The sequence below is a fragment of the Chenopodium album genome, chromosome 16 (genome assembly GCF_948465745.1).
Source record: "Chenopodium album chromosome 16, dcCheAlbu1.1, whole genome shotgun sequence".
NCBI lineage: Eukaryota > Viridiplantae > Streptophyta > Magnoliopsida > Caryophyllales > Amaranthaceae > Chenopodium > Chenopodium album.
Genome location: NC_137849.1, coordinates 34,750,219 through 34,765,763, shown reverse-complemented (window position 1 = coordinate 34,765,763; position 15,545 = coordinate 34,750,219). Strand labels below are relative to the sequence as shown.

General features: G+C 28.8%; 1 protein-coding gene and 1 long non-coding RNA gene across 2 annotated transcripts; both read left to right on the top strand.

The window, feature by feature from the left end:
* Nucleotides 1-9,208: 9,208 nt before the first annotated feature.
* LOC145584135 (uncharacterized) lies at nucleotides 9,209-10,428 on the top strand. The gene is made up of 3 exons (XM_081641051.1): nucleotides 9,209-9,519; nucleotides 9,827-10,071; nucleotides 10,171-10,428. Exons 1-3 carry the CDS (start codon nucleotides 9,333-9,335, stop codon nucleotides 10,426-10,428), a joined length of 690 nt encoding a protein of 229 aa, XP_081497177.1. The 5' UTR covers nucleotides 9,209-9,332.
* A 567-nt stretch (nucleotides 10,429-10,995) lies between these two features.
* Nucleotides 10,996-11,859, top strand: LOC145585154 (uncharacterized). Its single transcript, XR_014100576.1, has 2 exons — nucleotides 10,996-11,280; nucleotides 11,497-11,859. It is a non-coding gene; the product is annotated as an uncharacterized LOC145585154 (long non-coding RNA).
* The last annotated feature ends 3,686 nt before the right edge of the window (nucleotides 11,860-15,545 follow it).

The following is a 15,545-nucleotide window of genomic DNA, read 5'->3' as shown; positions in this document are numbered from 1 at the left end:
TTGGATCTCCTAACAAAAAAAAAAGACTACTATATTTTTGTCAAGAATAAGATAATATTACTCATAAATGAATATATATATATATATATATATATATATATATATATATATATATATATATATATATATATATATATATATATATATATATATATATATATATATATATATATATATATATATATATATATATATATATATATATATATATATATATATATATATATATATATATATATATATATATATATATATATATATATATATCAGGAATAATATTATAATTGGCAGTAATAACAATATAAATATCAAGAATAAGATAAGCTTAGTCAGGAATAAGTTTTTAAATTTGTCAGGGATAAGATGATATTTGTCAGGGATAAGATAACGTTAGTCAGGAATAACAATACTTGTTTTGTTTTCTTCATGAGCCATAAGTTTTCTAACAGGAATAAGATTTTTTTTGTCAAGAATAAAAATATTTCTAACAGGAATAAAATTTTATTTGTCAGGAATAAGATCAAATTTGTCAGGGAAAACAATATTGTTTTCTGCATGAGCCATAAGTGTTCTTGCATCATGAAAAGTTATACAAATCTGAAAAATTAATTTATTGCATTATGAAAGTCATACAATTTTGACTAAAGTCATGAAAAACTCATATAAAACTGAAAATGTAATTTATTGCATCATCAAAAAGTCATACAAATCTGAAAAAGTAATTTATTACATCATCAAAAAGTCATACAAATCTGACTAAAGTCATATTTTCTTCTGTTAAATTACATGTTAATTATTGTTGTTCATATATAATTGTTCTCTATTTAAAGGCTGTTTTAAATCAAGTTTTTTCTATAAAAAGACTTAAATTAACCACCTTTATTGTTTCTATATAAGGTTGATTCTTATATCATTAACTTATATTTTTCTTCTTCTATACAATCTTGAAGACAATGGCTGATTTCTATGCAAATATGGCAAAACTTTATGTTAATTTCAGATCAATTTATCGGCTTAGGTTGGTAAATACATTAAGTTTAATACTTATACATTTGTTTTGTGTTTTAGTAAATATTTAATGTTTTCATTCTTTTTGTGTGTGTTTTTTTTATTTCAGCCGCTTCCTGCGGATTGAAAAGTTTTCTATTAAGATTCACAAGTCCAGTTAGAGTCTATCGTGGGAATAATGGCAGATTTTGGGAGGTAAGAGTGATAAGTGTACCACAAAATACAAGAAGCTGTGGTGGTTGTTTTATTGATGATGCATGGACAAACTTTGTAGTATCCAATAATATTGTTGATGGAGAAAGACTGGATATTTATCACGATAATGATTCAAATTTTTACATTAGAGTTTTTAATGGTGATGGTAATGAGAGGCTTCTTACTGAAGCAGAAAATGGTATTAATGTATAAGTTTTTTTTATTAATATTATGTTTGTAATACATAAGTTTTTTTTATCAGAAATAATAATATTTGTATCAGGTATAAGATTACGTTTGTCATAATTAAATTGTTTTATCAGAAATAATAATATTTTTATCAGGAAAAAGACTATTTTTAACAAGAATAAGAGTATAGACTCTTATTCTTGTTAAAAATCACAAATAATAATACTTTTATTTTATATTTAATTAACAAATAATAAATTTTGAATTAACAAAGTATGTACGTACCTGATTCATTCTCATCCCATATCATTGATTTAGCAAGCTTTGTCCAACGTTTCAGAACGTATCTCTTTAGTATAGCATGTATGTTGTACATTTGCATTATCTTGAGGATATGAAAGCACAGCTATCCGGTCTCTGTGAAGCACATACAAGAACATACAAACTCATGGTTTTGACTATGATATATGACTTGATAGGTGCGCTTATAATCTTCATCAAGAGAAACATCAAAAAATTTGACATATTGCATTGAAGTGGCCTTTTCTCTTGCATATGCTCCTACACTTGTATCAAATTCCAACTTAAAATCCTTGTATGAGTTTAGAGTATAAACTTCAGCTGCATGATTTAATATTTTTGTTGTAGTTTTTGGTTTCTCAATAGTACATCTGAAGTTGTCACTTTTTTCAGTGCTTCTCCATCTTCTCACAGTAGCTTCAAATATGTGAAAGAACTCCAAAAGCAATCTTGTTCCAGCAATCTTCAAATCCAATAGCTTCAAACCACTCTTTATTTTTCTAATCCATGTTTTTGAACCATTTTGTTCCGAAAATCTTCAAATTCAAATTCTGAATCACAGCCACTTAAGCATTTGTGAATTCAGGATTTCTTTTTAGAGTTCCAAAGTGTGACACAAAATTCTTTTGCAAATGCCATAGGCACAGTCTATGTCTTGAATTTGGATAAACCTGCAACAATGATAAGAACAATTAGATTATTTTACTCAGGATTTAAATTTTTTAAGTTAGAAATTTGATTATTATAATCAGGAATTAGATTATATAAGTCAGGAATTAGCATGTTTTAGTCATGAATTTGACAATCTATGTCAGGTATTATTGTATTTTTGTCGGGCATTATAATATTTAAGTCATAAATTATCATGTTTTAGTCAGATATTAGATAATTTATGTCAGGTATTGGTCTATTTTTGTCACGCGTAACAATATTTTAGTCGGAAATTAAATAGTCTTAGAGTTAGAGTGGCTGTGAATACTTAGAGTTTTGGATAAAGATATTTAGAATAAAGATATTTACTTAAAGTTTTGTATAAAGATAACAAAAATGTAATAATAAAGATATTTACTTAGAGTTTTGGATAAAGACAACAAAAATGTAACAATAAAATATAGAAAAATATTCAAAATAGTCTTTTTTATATATTTTTTATTAGTCTATAAAACCATTATTTTCCCACACATTTTTTAAGTTTGTGTTCTTGTATATTCTCTCTCCTACACTAAACTTTTTTTCTTTATTGCTCAAATATGGAAAATAATTCTCAGTCTTCTACTTCATCAAACGATCCAGAAGAAAATGTTATTAACAACTATGAAAAAAGATTAAATGATCTATTCGAAAAGAAGAGATAGAGTGAAGGATGGACTGATGAAGGTCTATGAAAAATTGGAAAAGAATGAAATCGAAGAACTGAGGAAGAGAAAGAGGGCATAGGAGAAATTTCAAGAAGCACAAAACAAAAAATAGAAAGAAGAAGATCAACAAAAGAAGGAACATAAAGAAGAAAAAGAAGATCAAAAGAAAAAACAAGTTTAAAATCTCAAGAAGAACAAGAAGAAGATTAAGATTCTAGGGTTTTTTTTCTCCTAACTTCTAAACTCAATCAATATCATTAAAATATATGAAAATAATGATATGTAATAATTAAAATTTCCAAATATATTATATTTCTTGATATATTTCTTCATTTTGCTAATGTGATTATCAAATATATGAAATCTGTAGCCTATATATTACTTCGTATTTATTTAGTATCGTACTTTAATTATATTGGCTTATATGATTCTTTATTTTGTTTTGTTGGTTTACATCTTTTTAAACTAGCTTATAAGATAATATTATTCAGAAATTACATAATATTAGTCAAGAATTGGATAATATTAGTCAGCAATTGGTTTGTTTGATTTAAGAATTATATTATTTTAGTCAGGTATTGGTTTTTTTTTAGGAATTAAATTATGATAGTCAGGCTTAAATAGTTTTTAGTCAAGAATTAATATATTTTAGTTAGAAATTAGATTTAATTTGTCAGGTATTGGTTTATTTTTGTCAGAAATTAGATTACACTAAATTACTTATACTAGAATATTTTATATTAGGGGTAAATATAATACGTGGACAAATTAAAAACAAGGAAATGATGAAAGTATTGATTGAGAATTAGTAGTTTCTTATTCGATTTCCATTCGAATTCAACTAATTTGCAAGGTACATTGCTTCCTCTGTTATTTTGATTTTTTTTATTGTTGAAATTGTGTTGAAAATATTATTGGTATTGTAGTGTTTAGAGTAGTATGATGATAATCAGTTTTTTTGTGTAGTTACATTTTTTTATTTTGGTTTTTTATGAAATTGTTAGTTTATGTTTGGTGGTTAGATGATTCAAATTAGTTTGAATTTGCACTTTGATGTTGAAATAAAACTCTAGAAAATCGTTTGTAGTAGGTTACATAACAGGGGATGTTCTGATGTGTTGTTTTTTTTATTACTTATTAGGATAAACTATGGCCAACCTTGACAAAGAAACTTGCAGAGATAATCGTAGGCTAAGGGAGATAGTAAAATTTTTTGCTCATTTAATTCGAGTTGTCAAATGTTGGCTTCGATCAGAAAATGGGTATCAAAACATGGTGCAGAATTGCATAGATATTAAGAAGAGGATACAAGAAAGCAAAAACGATAAGGAAGCAAAGAAAAAATTGTTGGCGGAATGTGAATGGTATGTACTATATCTTCAGCAAATTAGGTATGGGATGCAAGACATGTTAAGTGATATTTTAAGCAAAAAGGATAAGCTTGATCAAGTACTCAAAGAAGAAGACTTAAAGGAGAAGATGGCAGAAAGAGTGAAACAAAGGGAGGAGGAGGAAAAAAATAGAAATAATAGGGCAAAGCAAAATTGAGCAATTTCATAGAGAAGGATGTTTATTCTCAATGTGATGGATGTTTGTTTTTGAATATGTATTTTAATCACTGCAATGTTTGTGATTGCAGATGATAATGTGAGTGGAAGTTGTAACACATTGTCATATCAATCATAACACTTTTATAAGAAATGAAACAGATTTTATTTATGAATTTTGAATATTATCCTTATTCTCTATTATTATCTATTTTTTTTCTCTGTAATTTGTGTTGTTTTGTAATTGTGTACATTAATTTTATTAATCTCATATTATGTTATTAAATGCTTGTTTGGTTATACATTAAGTCAGAAATTTTTATGTTAATACATTTTACTCAGGAATTAATACAATTTAGATTGAATATATCAAGAATAACATAGTTAAATTATATCAGTAAGCAATAAGATTGGTCCAGTCAGAAATTAGATTGAATATATCAGGAATAATAACATTTTAGTCAGGTATTAGATTATGTAGGGCAGGAGTTAAATTATTTTTCTCAGGACGTAAATTATCTCAATCGGGAATAAAATTGTTCCAGTTAGAAATTAGATTAATTTTATCAGGAATAAGAATATTTTAGTCAGGAATTATACCATTTTGGTCAGAAATTAACTTATTTTTGTAACTAAATACATTTTTAATAAGGAATAAGATTGTTTCTTTCAGGAATTATTAACATTTTAGTCAGGTATTAGATTATTTAGGGCAGGAGTTCAATTATTTTTATCAGCAAGTAAATTATCTCAATCAGAAATAACATTGTTCCTGCCAGAAATTAGATTAATTTTATCAGGAATAAGAATATTTTAGTCATAGCATTTTGGTCAGAAATTAACTTATTATTGTTCGTAAATACATTTTAATCAGGAATAAGATTGTTTCATTCAGGAATAATAACATTTTAGTCATGTATTAGATTATTTAGGGCAGGTGTAAAATTATTTTTGTCAGGAAGTAAATTGTCTCAATCAGGAATAAAATTGTTCCAGTCAGAAATTAGATTAATTTAAACAGGAATAAGAATATTATAGTCAGGAGTTATAGCATTTTGGTTAGAAATTAACTTATTTTTGTAAGTAAATACATTTTTAATTAGGAATGAGATTGTTTCATTCAGGTATTAGATTACTTTTATCAGGAATACGAACATTTCTATCAGGAATAAGATTCTGTTAATCAGGATTAAATAGTTTGAAGTCAGGAATTAATAAATTTTAGTCGGGCATTAATATATTGTAGTGAGGTATAAGATAATAATACTCAAGAATTAGATAATAAGCTAGAATTTAGTATGTTTTATTCAGGAATTAGATTATTTTAGTCAGTTATTAGTTAATATTTCTCAGGAATTAAATAGTTTTAAGTCAGTTATTATCATAATTTAGTCAGGTATAAGATAATATTAGTCAGGAATTAGATACTATTATTCAGGAATTGGTATGTTTTAGTTAAGAATTACATTATTTTAGTCAGGTATTGCATTATTTTTCTCAGGAATTATATTATTTTTGTTAGGAATTAGCCTACATTAAATTACTTAGACTATATTAAGTTACTTATACAAATCACATATTAAATTATAAAATACATATATTATGAAGCTAAAATTGCTTATCTATGGTATGGCATTGCTCATTGCAAGATCTTGATCAGTGAAGATTGATTTTGGTTCAATTCCACACATTGACTCTTTGAAAATTGAAAGCAGCCAATTAAATGTTTCAGTCTTTTCTTCAGTTATGAAGGCACATCCAAAAATTGTTGTTCTCTAGTGATTGTTTATACCAACAAATGGTGCACATATCAACCCATATTTGTTTATTCTGTATGTTGTATCGAAGATTAAAACATCACCATAAGCTTTGAAATCTTCAAGCATTTGAGAGTCACGCCAAAAATAGCTCACTACATTATTTTCTTCTCCAAATTTCAGTCTATAAAAGAATGAAGGATCTTTATCCGCTCTTTCTTGAAGGGTGTCTAATACATTCTACATGTCTCCAGCTTCAACCATACTCATTTTCACCCTCAATACATAGTTAAGGTGGTCTCTTTTATCATGACCTACACATTCTTCTCCTCCAGCTTCATTTCTTATATAATTGTAAGCATCCATTGTTTAATACCACTCCCAAGCATGCTCTCAATTAGCTCACCCATTGGAGCTGATATTTGCCTTTCTGATCTTAGATGATGTCGTTGAATTGTTATTACCAATTCATGATTATGTTCCAACTCATGTATAAGAACAACAAATTTACCTTCTGCATTTTTCTTGAAACGAATATGAGCTTTGCATCTAGTTCTTGTCTCATTTACTTCCATTTCTTTTCTCTTTTTTTCATCAGTTTTACCTAATATGGGTATTTTGACTGAATTTTGTTCCCCTGGAATCTTCATTTTACCCTTCGTATGTCCTTCCTTAGAACATCTAAAATAAAACTCATACAGTATATCATTGTTATCTCTTCTCTTTGTTGATTTTCTGACACTGAAACCAATAGATCTTGAATGAGCTTTGTATAAAAAATATCCATCATTATAGTTTGATACTGTATAACCTGCTAGACATCTACTTATGTTTTCATCCTCGTCATATTTGTAATAATCTGCAACAAAAGTAAATATAAATCATACTGTATTTTTGTCAGGAATTACAATATTTTAGTCAGTAATTAATTTTTTTTTAAAATTTATAAGTCTCGGGAATTTGCATGTTTTAGTCAGGAATTAGATAATTTATATTAGGTATTACAATATTTTAATCAGGAATTTAATAGTTTTTAGTCAGGTTTAAGTAATATTAGTCAGGAATTAGATAATAATAGTCAGGAATTGTAATGTTTTAAAATCCTAGTTCCTTTGTCCATTAGATTATTACATACAGGAATTAGATTATTTTAGCCAGTCAGAAGTTAGATTAACACAGTCAGGAATTTGATTATTTAATTCAGGAATTACATTTATACAGTCGGGAATTGAATTAGAAATTAATTTTTATCAGGAATTACCATGTTTTAGAGAGGAATTACATAATATATGTCAGGTGGAGATAGAGTTTGTACCGACATTTTTTACAATCATGGTTCATTTAGTCATTCATTTAGTGGAGGAAGCTAAACTTGGTGGACCAGTCCATTATAGGTGAATGTATCCTATTGAAAGGTTAGCATTTAAAATTAAATATTTAATCTATCGAATATTTTTATGTATTAAATATTTATATTTCTTTTCTTTAAACTGTATTTGGTAGGTACTTGGCCCATTTGAAATCATTTGTGAGTAACAAAGCGCAACCAGAAGGGTCAATTGCAGAAGGATACCATTTAGAAGAGACGATTAACTTTTGTTTAAGATACTTAGAAGAAATTGAGACCTTATTTTATAGGCTGAAGAGAAATGACAATCATATTCTTAATACAAGTGCTTATTTATTTAATTCTGGTGGTCGATTCATTGGGGCGAAGAAAATTGCTCGTTTAGATGCTAAAAGTTTAGAGCAAGCACATCGCTACGTTTTACTTCATTCTGATGAGATGGATGAATTTCGTGAGTAAGTATTAAGTTAAGTTTCTTAATATATTTTTCTGTCTTTTATTTGTATGGTTGTTGTTTCTATAATTCAAGTGTTTTGATATTTTACAGTGAGTTCTTACGCCAGAAGCGACGTGATAATCGATTTAGAGGAGTACGAAGTGACACAATAATAGAGTATGATTGGATTATAAAAGATTTCTCTGATTGGCTTAGAGCCCAGGTTGTTATATATAGACTTCTGTTAAAATGAGACATTATTCATTAATTTTTTTGCTTACTTTATTAGTTATTTTGTCATTTCAGGTACATAACATAGATAGCAGTAGTGAGCAAGGGAAGCTAAGGAAAGCTTTAGCAGGTGGTTTATATGATCGTACTACAGAATATAAAGGCTTTGTAATCAATGGCTACAAGTTTATGACTGTAGACCATGAACACTACCGCAGGACACAAAATTCAGGAGTTATGGTTGAGGCAGATGGCCAGTTTTACTATGGAAAAGTCAGCAAAATATATGAATTAAGTTATTATAGGACTTATAAGGTTGTGGTGTTTCGGTATGATTGGGAAAACATTAATAAGGGATTGAAGAAATATGAATGGGGGTATTTCTGTCAACTTTTCAAAGTTGATGCATAGTGGACGATTAATGAAAGATGATCCTTTTATTTTTTCATCTCAAGCGAAACAGGTTTTTTATGTTGAAGATGAGATAGAAAAAGAGTGGTTACATGTTATAGAATCTAAGCCTAAGGATTTTTTTGAAATGGGAGATGAATAATTGATGTGTAACTACTGTATCCATTTTGAATGTTGGTATTACATGCATGAACTGAAATTTCATATTTAATTTACCATTTTATTTTGAGTTTTGTTTATTATTAGACAAGTTTATTTGCTATGTGTAGCTTGAAACTTTTTTTTCATGAAAATTAACAAGTTTATGTGTAGCAGCTGAATATGTTTCGTAGCAAAAGAATCAGGAGCAATTATGGTAATGATCAAGGTCAGAGAGCAGGTCAGGGAATAGGTCAGGGAACAGGTCAAGGAACAAGTTAGGGAACAATTCAAGGAACAGGTCAAGGAACAAATCAAGGAACAGGTCAAGGAACAAATCAAGGAACAGGTCAAGGAACAAGTGTTGCTTATACTGTCACTTCTGATGAGCTTAATAATTCCAATGCATCTCAAATGAATTTTGGTGAAAACTCTTCCAATGACAATGGGAATGAAGCGTGTAGAAATGGTGGAGGTTCAAGAAGGAATGCCAAAAGAAAGAAGCGCTCCATTCCTGTAAATGGGAACTCTTCTACTGACGAAGCCCAAGATTGGAGTAATGATGTTAACTTTGATGAAAGAGAGGATGTTCGTGCTATTGGTAAGATACCTTACACGAGTCTTTGTTTTCAGACATAGCATGATTTTTTTTAAAATAATACATGTACTTCTCCCCTTTTCTTATTCAATTTAGTTCTGGAAATGACCATATGTGATATCTTTGCTCTGTATGTGTAACATGTAGTTCCTATTCTGAACTGCGGTGGTGTTTGTGTTGTAAATTTGGCTGAAATATGAGTTAAGCTAACAACCATGGCATTAAGACCAACTTTATTATAGTAGTTTATAAATACTTTATTCAAACTACTTATTTATATATGTATTATTCTTATATGCTTGAGTTGTAGATTCTGAAGGAAATGTGCAGTTATGGAGTGGTTCTATACAGCCACATGATGTGTGGTTTCTTGAAAAAGGAGTCAGATTTGAAGTTACATTCAACGGATTTTGCCAACCAATTAGAAAGGGCGGATCAATTCTTGTGAAAATCATTTCAAGTATCGCAAAGAAAGATGATATTTGTCCTATAAGAGATGTAAATTGGCGAAATGTGAATAAAACAACACTAGGTGATACTGTTAATTTGATTCGTGTAAGTGGTTTTAATTATATTTTTCATTCAGTTGATTCCTTGACGTATACATATATTTTATAATATTATTATATCCAAAAAATATATGAATTTTTGTAGGAAAAATTCATCATTCCAGATGTTAAAATCTATGATGATGCAATGCTTAAGCACGTGAGTAAGCATCGTAGGCAGTGGAAGTTTGAGCTCAAAGCTAAATATTTCAATCCCATAGTACGAACCAGAACACAAATTGAAAATGATAGGCCAGGCGGAATTGTTCGTGAGAATTGGCTTCCGTTGGTCGAATATTGGTTTTCAAATAAGAGCAAGGTACTCTATTATAATCTCTGTTTTACATTTTTCTTTCCGATTTAAAGTCATTTTGTTAATTTAATTGAACGGTTGTTGATTTAATGACATGAACTTACTTTTGTTATGATAATGTTAAAATTATTCTGAAATCGGAAGAGAAGCACGTGCTTCTTTGGGACATCTACATACTAATGGTGCTACGAGCTTTGCTAATTCAAGAGATGAACTTGTATGACCGATGCATTTGCTGACACTTTATTCATAAATATTAATCTGTTTTTGTGATTTTAAAATATATTAATTGAATGATGAATTCACTTATGAAGGAGATTGAGCATGGAAGAGAGCCTGGTGCTTATGAGTTTTTTGATAAAACTCATCAACCAAAGAATGGATGCTATCCTAACAACACAAATACTGGAGAATTCATTGTATTATTTCCTAAATTATTTCATATTTTATTTTAATTACCTGCCAACCTTGTAATTATACACTTTACATGTGTGTGACTATATACTTCCATGCAGGACATGGCAAAAAAAAGGATTGATTCAAGTGCTGCAAATTCATCAACTCCGAAGCCTCAAGAAGTGATAGAGAACAAAGTCTTCAATGATTTGATGTACGATAAGGATAAAAAAAAACCAAAGACCATTGGGTTATGGATTTGGGGTGAATCATAATGACGTGTTTGGAGTTCATGCATTATTACGGAAAAAAAGGGGCACTTCTTATAACAGTAGCAATGACCAGATTATGAAAGCTGATTTTGCAAGGTATAAGAGGCATACCACAGACCTCTTAATGAGACTGACAACACAGATGACTAACGTGTTGGCTGCAGTGCGAAGCGGTAATGTCTCTAATGAAATGTTAGATGCTACTTCGACAGCATTACGCTCCATACATGCTCAGGTCAGCATCCCTTTTTGTAAAAATATGTAACATTTTTTTGTTTATAAATTATATATATACAGTGGTAACTGGTAAGGTGTACATGGATTAAAGTGCACCTTTAAAATAGAAAACTATAGGGTTTTTTGTTATGGAATAGGAATCTCATATTTACTTTTTGTACTATATGGCTCAAATAAATTGCACAACATATTAATTGATGTCTTTTTTTCACAGAATATGGAAGAGTCAAATGGAGGTGATGATGAAGATGAAGACGAGGATGAAGATGACTTGGATCTTTCTACTTGATTGGGCATGAAAAAATAGCACATATATTTTGCTCATTGAATATGGGAAACAATACAACATAAATTATGGAATAGGAATCTGTTTTTTTTTTTTTTTTGGGTTGACCATTGTTACAAATGGAGATCGACAGTGAACTTAATTTCATGTTTAGACTTTTAGCATTGTCGGAAATTATGATTATGTTATTTTGATGATGAACGAATTTTAAGTTTATGTATGGATTGTCGGAGATTGTGGTTTTGTTATTTATAGAATGAGATATGTAGTACTACTTTTCTTATTGTTTAACTTTTACTTATTTATTATATTATGTGAGTGCAAATAGAATTTATTTTTGACAACTATTAGGATACATATGGTCCTATAAATTATTTCATATAAGGCAACGTTTTAAAGAGTTGAAATAGATATAAGATATGAGAAAATCTCGACACCTTGATGCGTCCATTAATTCCTGTAATAAATCACCAAAATTAATCTCGACGCTTTTTAGTGTCTAAATACTTCCCGCTTTTTTCAAAAAACAGGTATTTCTGACACTTTAGAATGTCAAAAATGTAAGGCGGAGAAAAAATAAATTTATTCCTCTCAAAAATAATGACACTTTAAAGTGTCGGAATGTGAAATATAGATGCTTTAAAATGTCGATATTATTGACACAACAAAGTGTCGGGAATTTCCGACATGTGAAATTCCAACACTTTACAAAGTGTCTGTAGTTACTTTACCGACGCTTTGAAGCGTTGAGAAAACACGAAAAATGTGTAGAAAAGGCTAGGGTATTCTAGTAGTGGTAGGATATAATAAATCAATATGACTTTTAACCTTGTGAGCATGGAGTATGGATTCTTGATATTCTTGCATTTAACTTCCTTATGTTATATGGATATCCATATCTGTAAGTCATAAATATTTTTCCATGTTTCATGTTAACAGCTTTAGATTCATTTATGCATACTGTAGATATTGATTGGTATTATTACATGACTTATTACTATACACACTTTGTTTTTCGTTCTATACTATTGCTTTGGTATAAAGGGGTCTGCGGACAATTTATATAAACGACACTATATGCAAGTGTTATATCAATCCATATTTTATTTCTCTCCGTGTTCTCAACATTCTAATGTATTAATCCATTGCATCTATTGTTGTCTACTTATCTGGTTTTGTTGCTGTGCTTGATCCAGAACTGAAAATCAAATTTGAAATTAGAGCTGAAATCCAAAACTGATTTCAGAGCTGAAATCTAGAACTGAATTTCAGAACTGAATTCAGAGCTGAATTTCAAAACTGAATTCAGATCTGAAGTTCAGAACTAAAAATCAAATTTGAAATCAGAGCTGAAATTCAAAATGCTTGTGTGTGTGTGTGAAATTCAGAGCTTGTGTGTGTGTGTGTGTGTGTGTGTGTGTGTGTATAAGCGTCAATTAACCTTTTTATTAGCTTTGTCGTTGTTTATCTTTACTTATATACTTGTTGAACCTTATTTAAATTGTTTTATCTTATGCTTTGATATTTATCATGGTATAATTATGGTGCTTCATTATACTTGGTTGATACAAAGACTTTTATTAGTTTCTATTGTGGACTAGTTCTTAATATGCTCTGAAAGTTGTAGTTTTCTCAGCATGTGTATGTTCTTGTTTAAATACATTGGTCTTTTCATTGTTGTTTAAATACAGCATGTTGAATCTTGATCCTATATTGTGTAATGTACTAATTTGTACTTTGTATTTTTTTTTTTTTGAAGATTGGAAAAGGCAATGTAGGTGCAACAAGAGAATAGGCCGCACTTGAGCATCAAAACAAGCGACTATATCGTCTATAAGGTCATCATCTATCTATTTTGGTTTTTAGTCTTATATTAGTGATGTATTTATTTAGGGACAAGCTACTATAATATGAAACGTTTTTTTTTTATTAATTGTGTTGATGTTTTATTTTATAAATTTGGTAATTAACTACGTACTCTTATTATTGTTGATTAATTATTGTTTTTTTTTAATCTAGTTATATAGAATATTTGTTTATTTTAATTTTAATGTTATTAATTTAATTTTTGATAAATTTAAATAACAATAATGTATGTATGATGGTAATAATTTAATAAAAGGAAAAAAAAAAAAAAAAAAAAAGCTAAAAAAAAAAATTCTAGACGTTTTTTAATGTCTACATATTTTGCACATTTTCATATTTCAAGAGTTTCCCGCCATACCATAGCCTGACACGAATAAACGCAAGACAACAAAAAGCGTCGCTAAATTTGTGTATGTGGACATGTAAAAGTGTCGCTAAAAAACTACACAAATTTGGGATAATGCGCAAAATAAGTATTTTCCGACACTTCGTATATTAGTTAGGACACATAAAAGCGTCGATATTCTCGACGCTTTTTTGTGTCCCTCAAAATTCTCGACTCGCGTATTCTCAACGCTTTTTAGCAGCATCGAGAAATATTTTTGCGACTCTTTTTAGCTTCAAAAAAAGGCCTAAAAAGCGTCCAAAAAACACGCTTTTTGTAGTAGTGCAACATCTGTTTCACCTATACAACCCCTTATTTTCAGTCACGAGCTCACACCGCCATATGCTCATGTTCATGTTAATGAACTTCTATTTGATTTAGATTTACCGGTTGGGGTAGACAGTACTAAAGTCAGCAAACCTGATAAGGAAGAAGATGAGGATGTTATGGAAAAAGAAGATGTGGGGGGAGATGAGTTAGAAAGTGAAAAAAGTGTGGGGTATGGTCATATTTTTGTATATATTTTATGTATTGCATTTTGTTATATTGACAAGGTTCTTTATATTATTATACTATGTAATTGTTTAATTATATATGTGTTATTACAGTGCTGCAAATGTGGAAAAGCATGATGGGAAAAAAGGACAAAAGAGAAAGGAAAAAATGGAGGTAAAGAGGTAAATTTTGTTTAATAAAACTATATGATCTTTTTTAATTAGTTATATGTTATTTTTTAATTAGATCTGTGTTCTTTTATATAAAATATGTGTTTTTATTTTTATAGTTATATAATTCTTTTTAAATTAAATATGTAGGGTTTATCCTAAAAATACAAAGAGAATTAGGAAGGTGGGACAGGTTTTCAAGTCTCCTTTCCTGGTTAAGTACTCTCATTTGATAGATGGAACAGATGATTTTAATAATGCTTTCCTAGAATATGTTTATTCAAGTGAACTTGATAAAGAGTATGATAATTTATTCCTTTTTTTTGTATTTTTTTCCGTTTATTCAAGTTAATATTTGAGATTATTTGTTCTACTGTTTATACCTTTATGCTTTCCTTATTTTGTTTCCTTTTATGTAGTGAGCCTTTATATGATGATGGACATTCAATTATGACAAGAAAAAAATGTTAAAACACTTGGTGACAATGTCTACATCTACAACAACATCATTGATGCTTGGAGTCTCATCCTAAATGCAAGGAATACAATTGATGACAAAAATAGACTATTCTTCCCGAACGAAGCCTTTGTAAGAGTAGTTCATTTGATAATAACCTCTTGTTTTGTCATTTTATCTTTGAAAATATTATTAATTTGAATTTTTCTTTTCTTTTTTATGATAGAACTTGTTATGCCTCAACGAATCATACGTTGATGGTAGTCAAGTAGCTACAACTGGTATTAGGCTCAATAAATTCATTGAAAGTATCAAATATTGGTTAATAGATTGCAAAATGGAATCTGTTCAAGGATATCAATTGGTAAGTCATAAATTATTTTTAATGTTTTTTTTTTTCATACATAAGGTGAATATAATAATTACTCAATGATCTTTATTTTCATACGGCATGTTCTTTCTAATGTAGTTAATGTTATTTAATGTTACTTACATATTGTTTTTTCTTTTTCAATTGTTATAGTTCTTTTTTCCTGTGTATGCACATGATCACTTTTATATCATGGTCATAAACACAAAGTCAAAGTGTGTTGAAATACTTGAT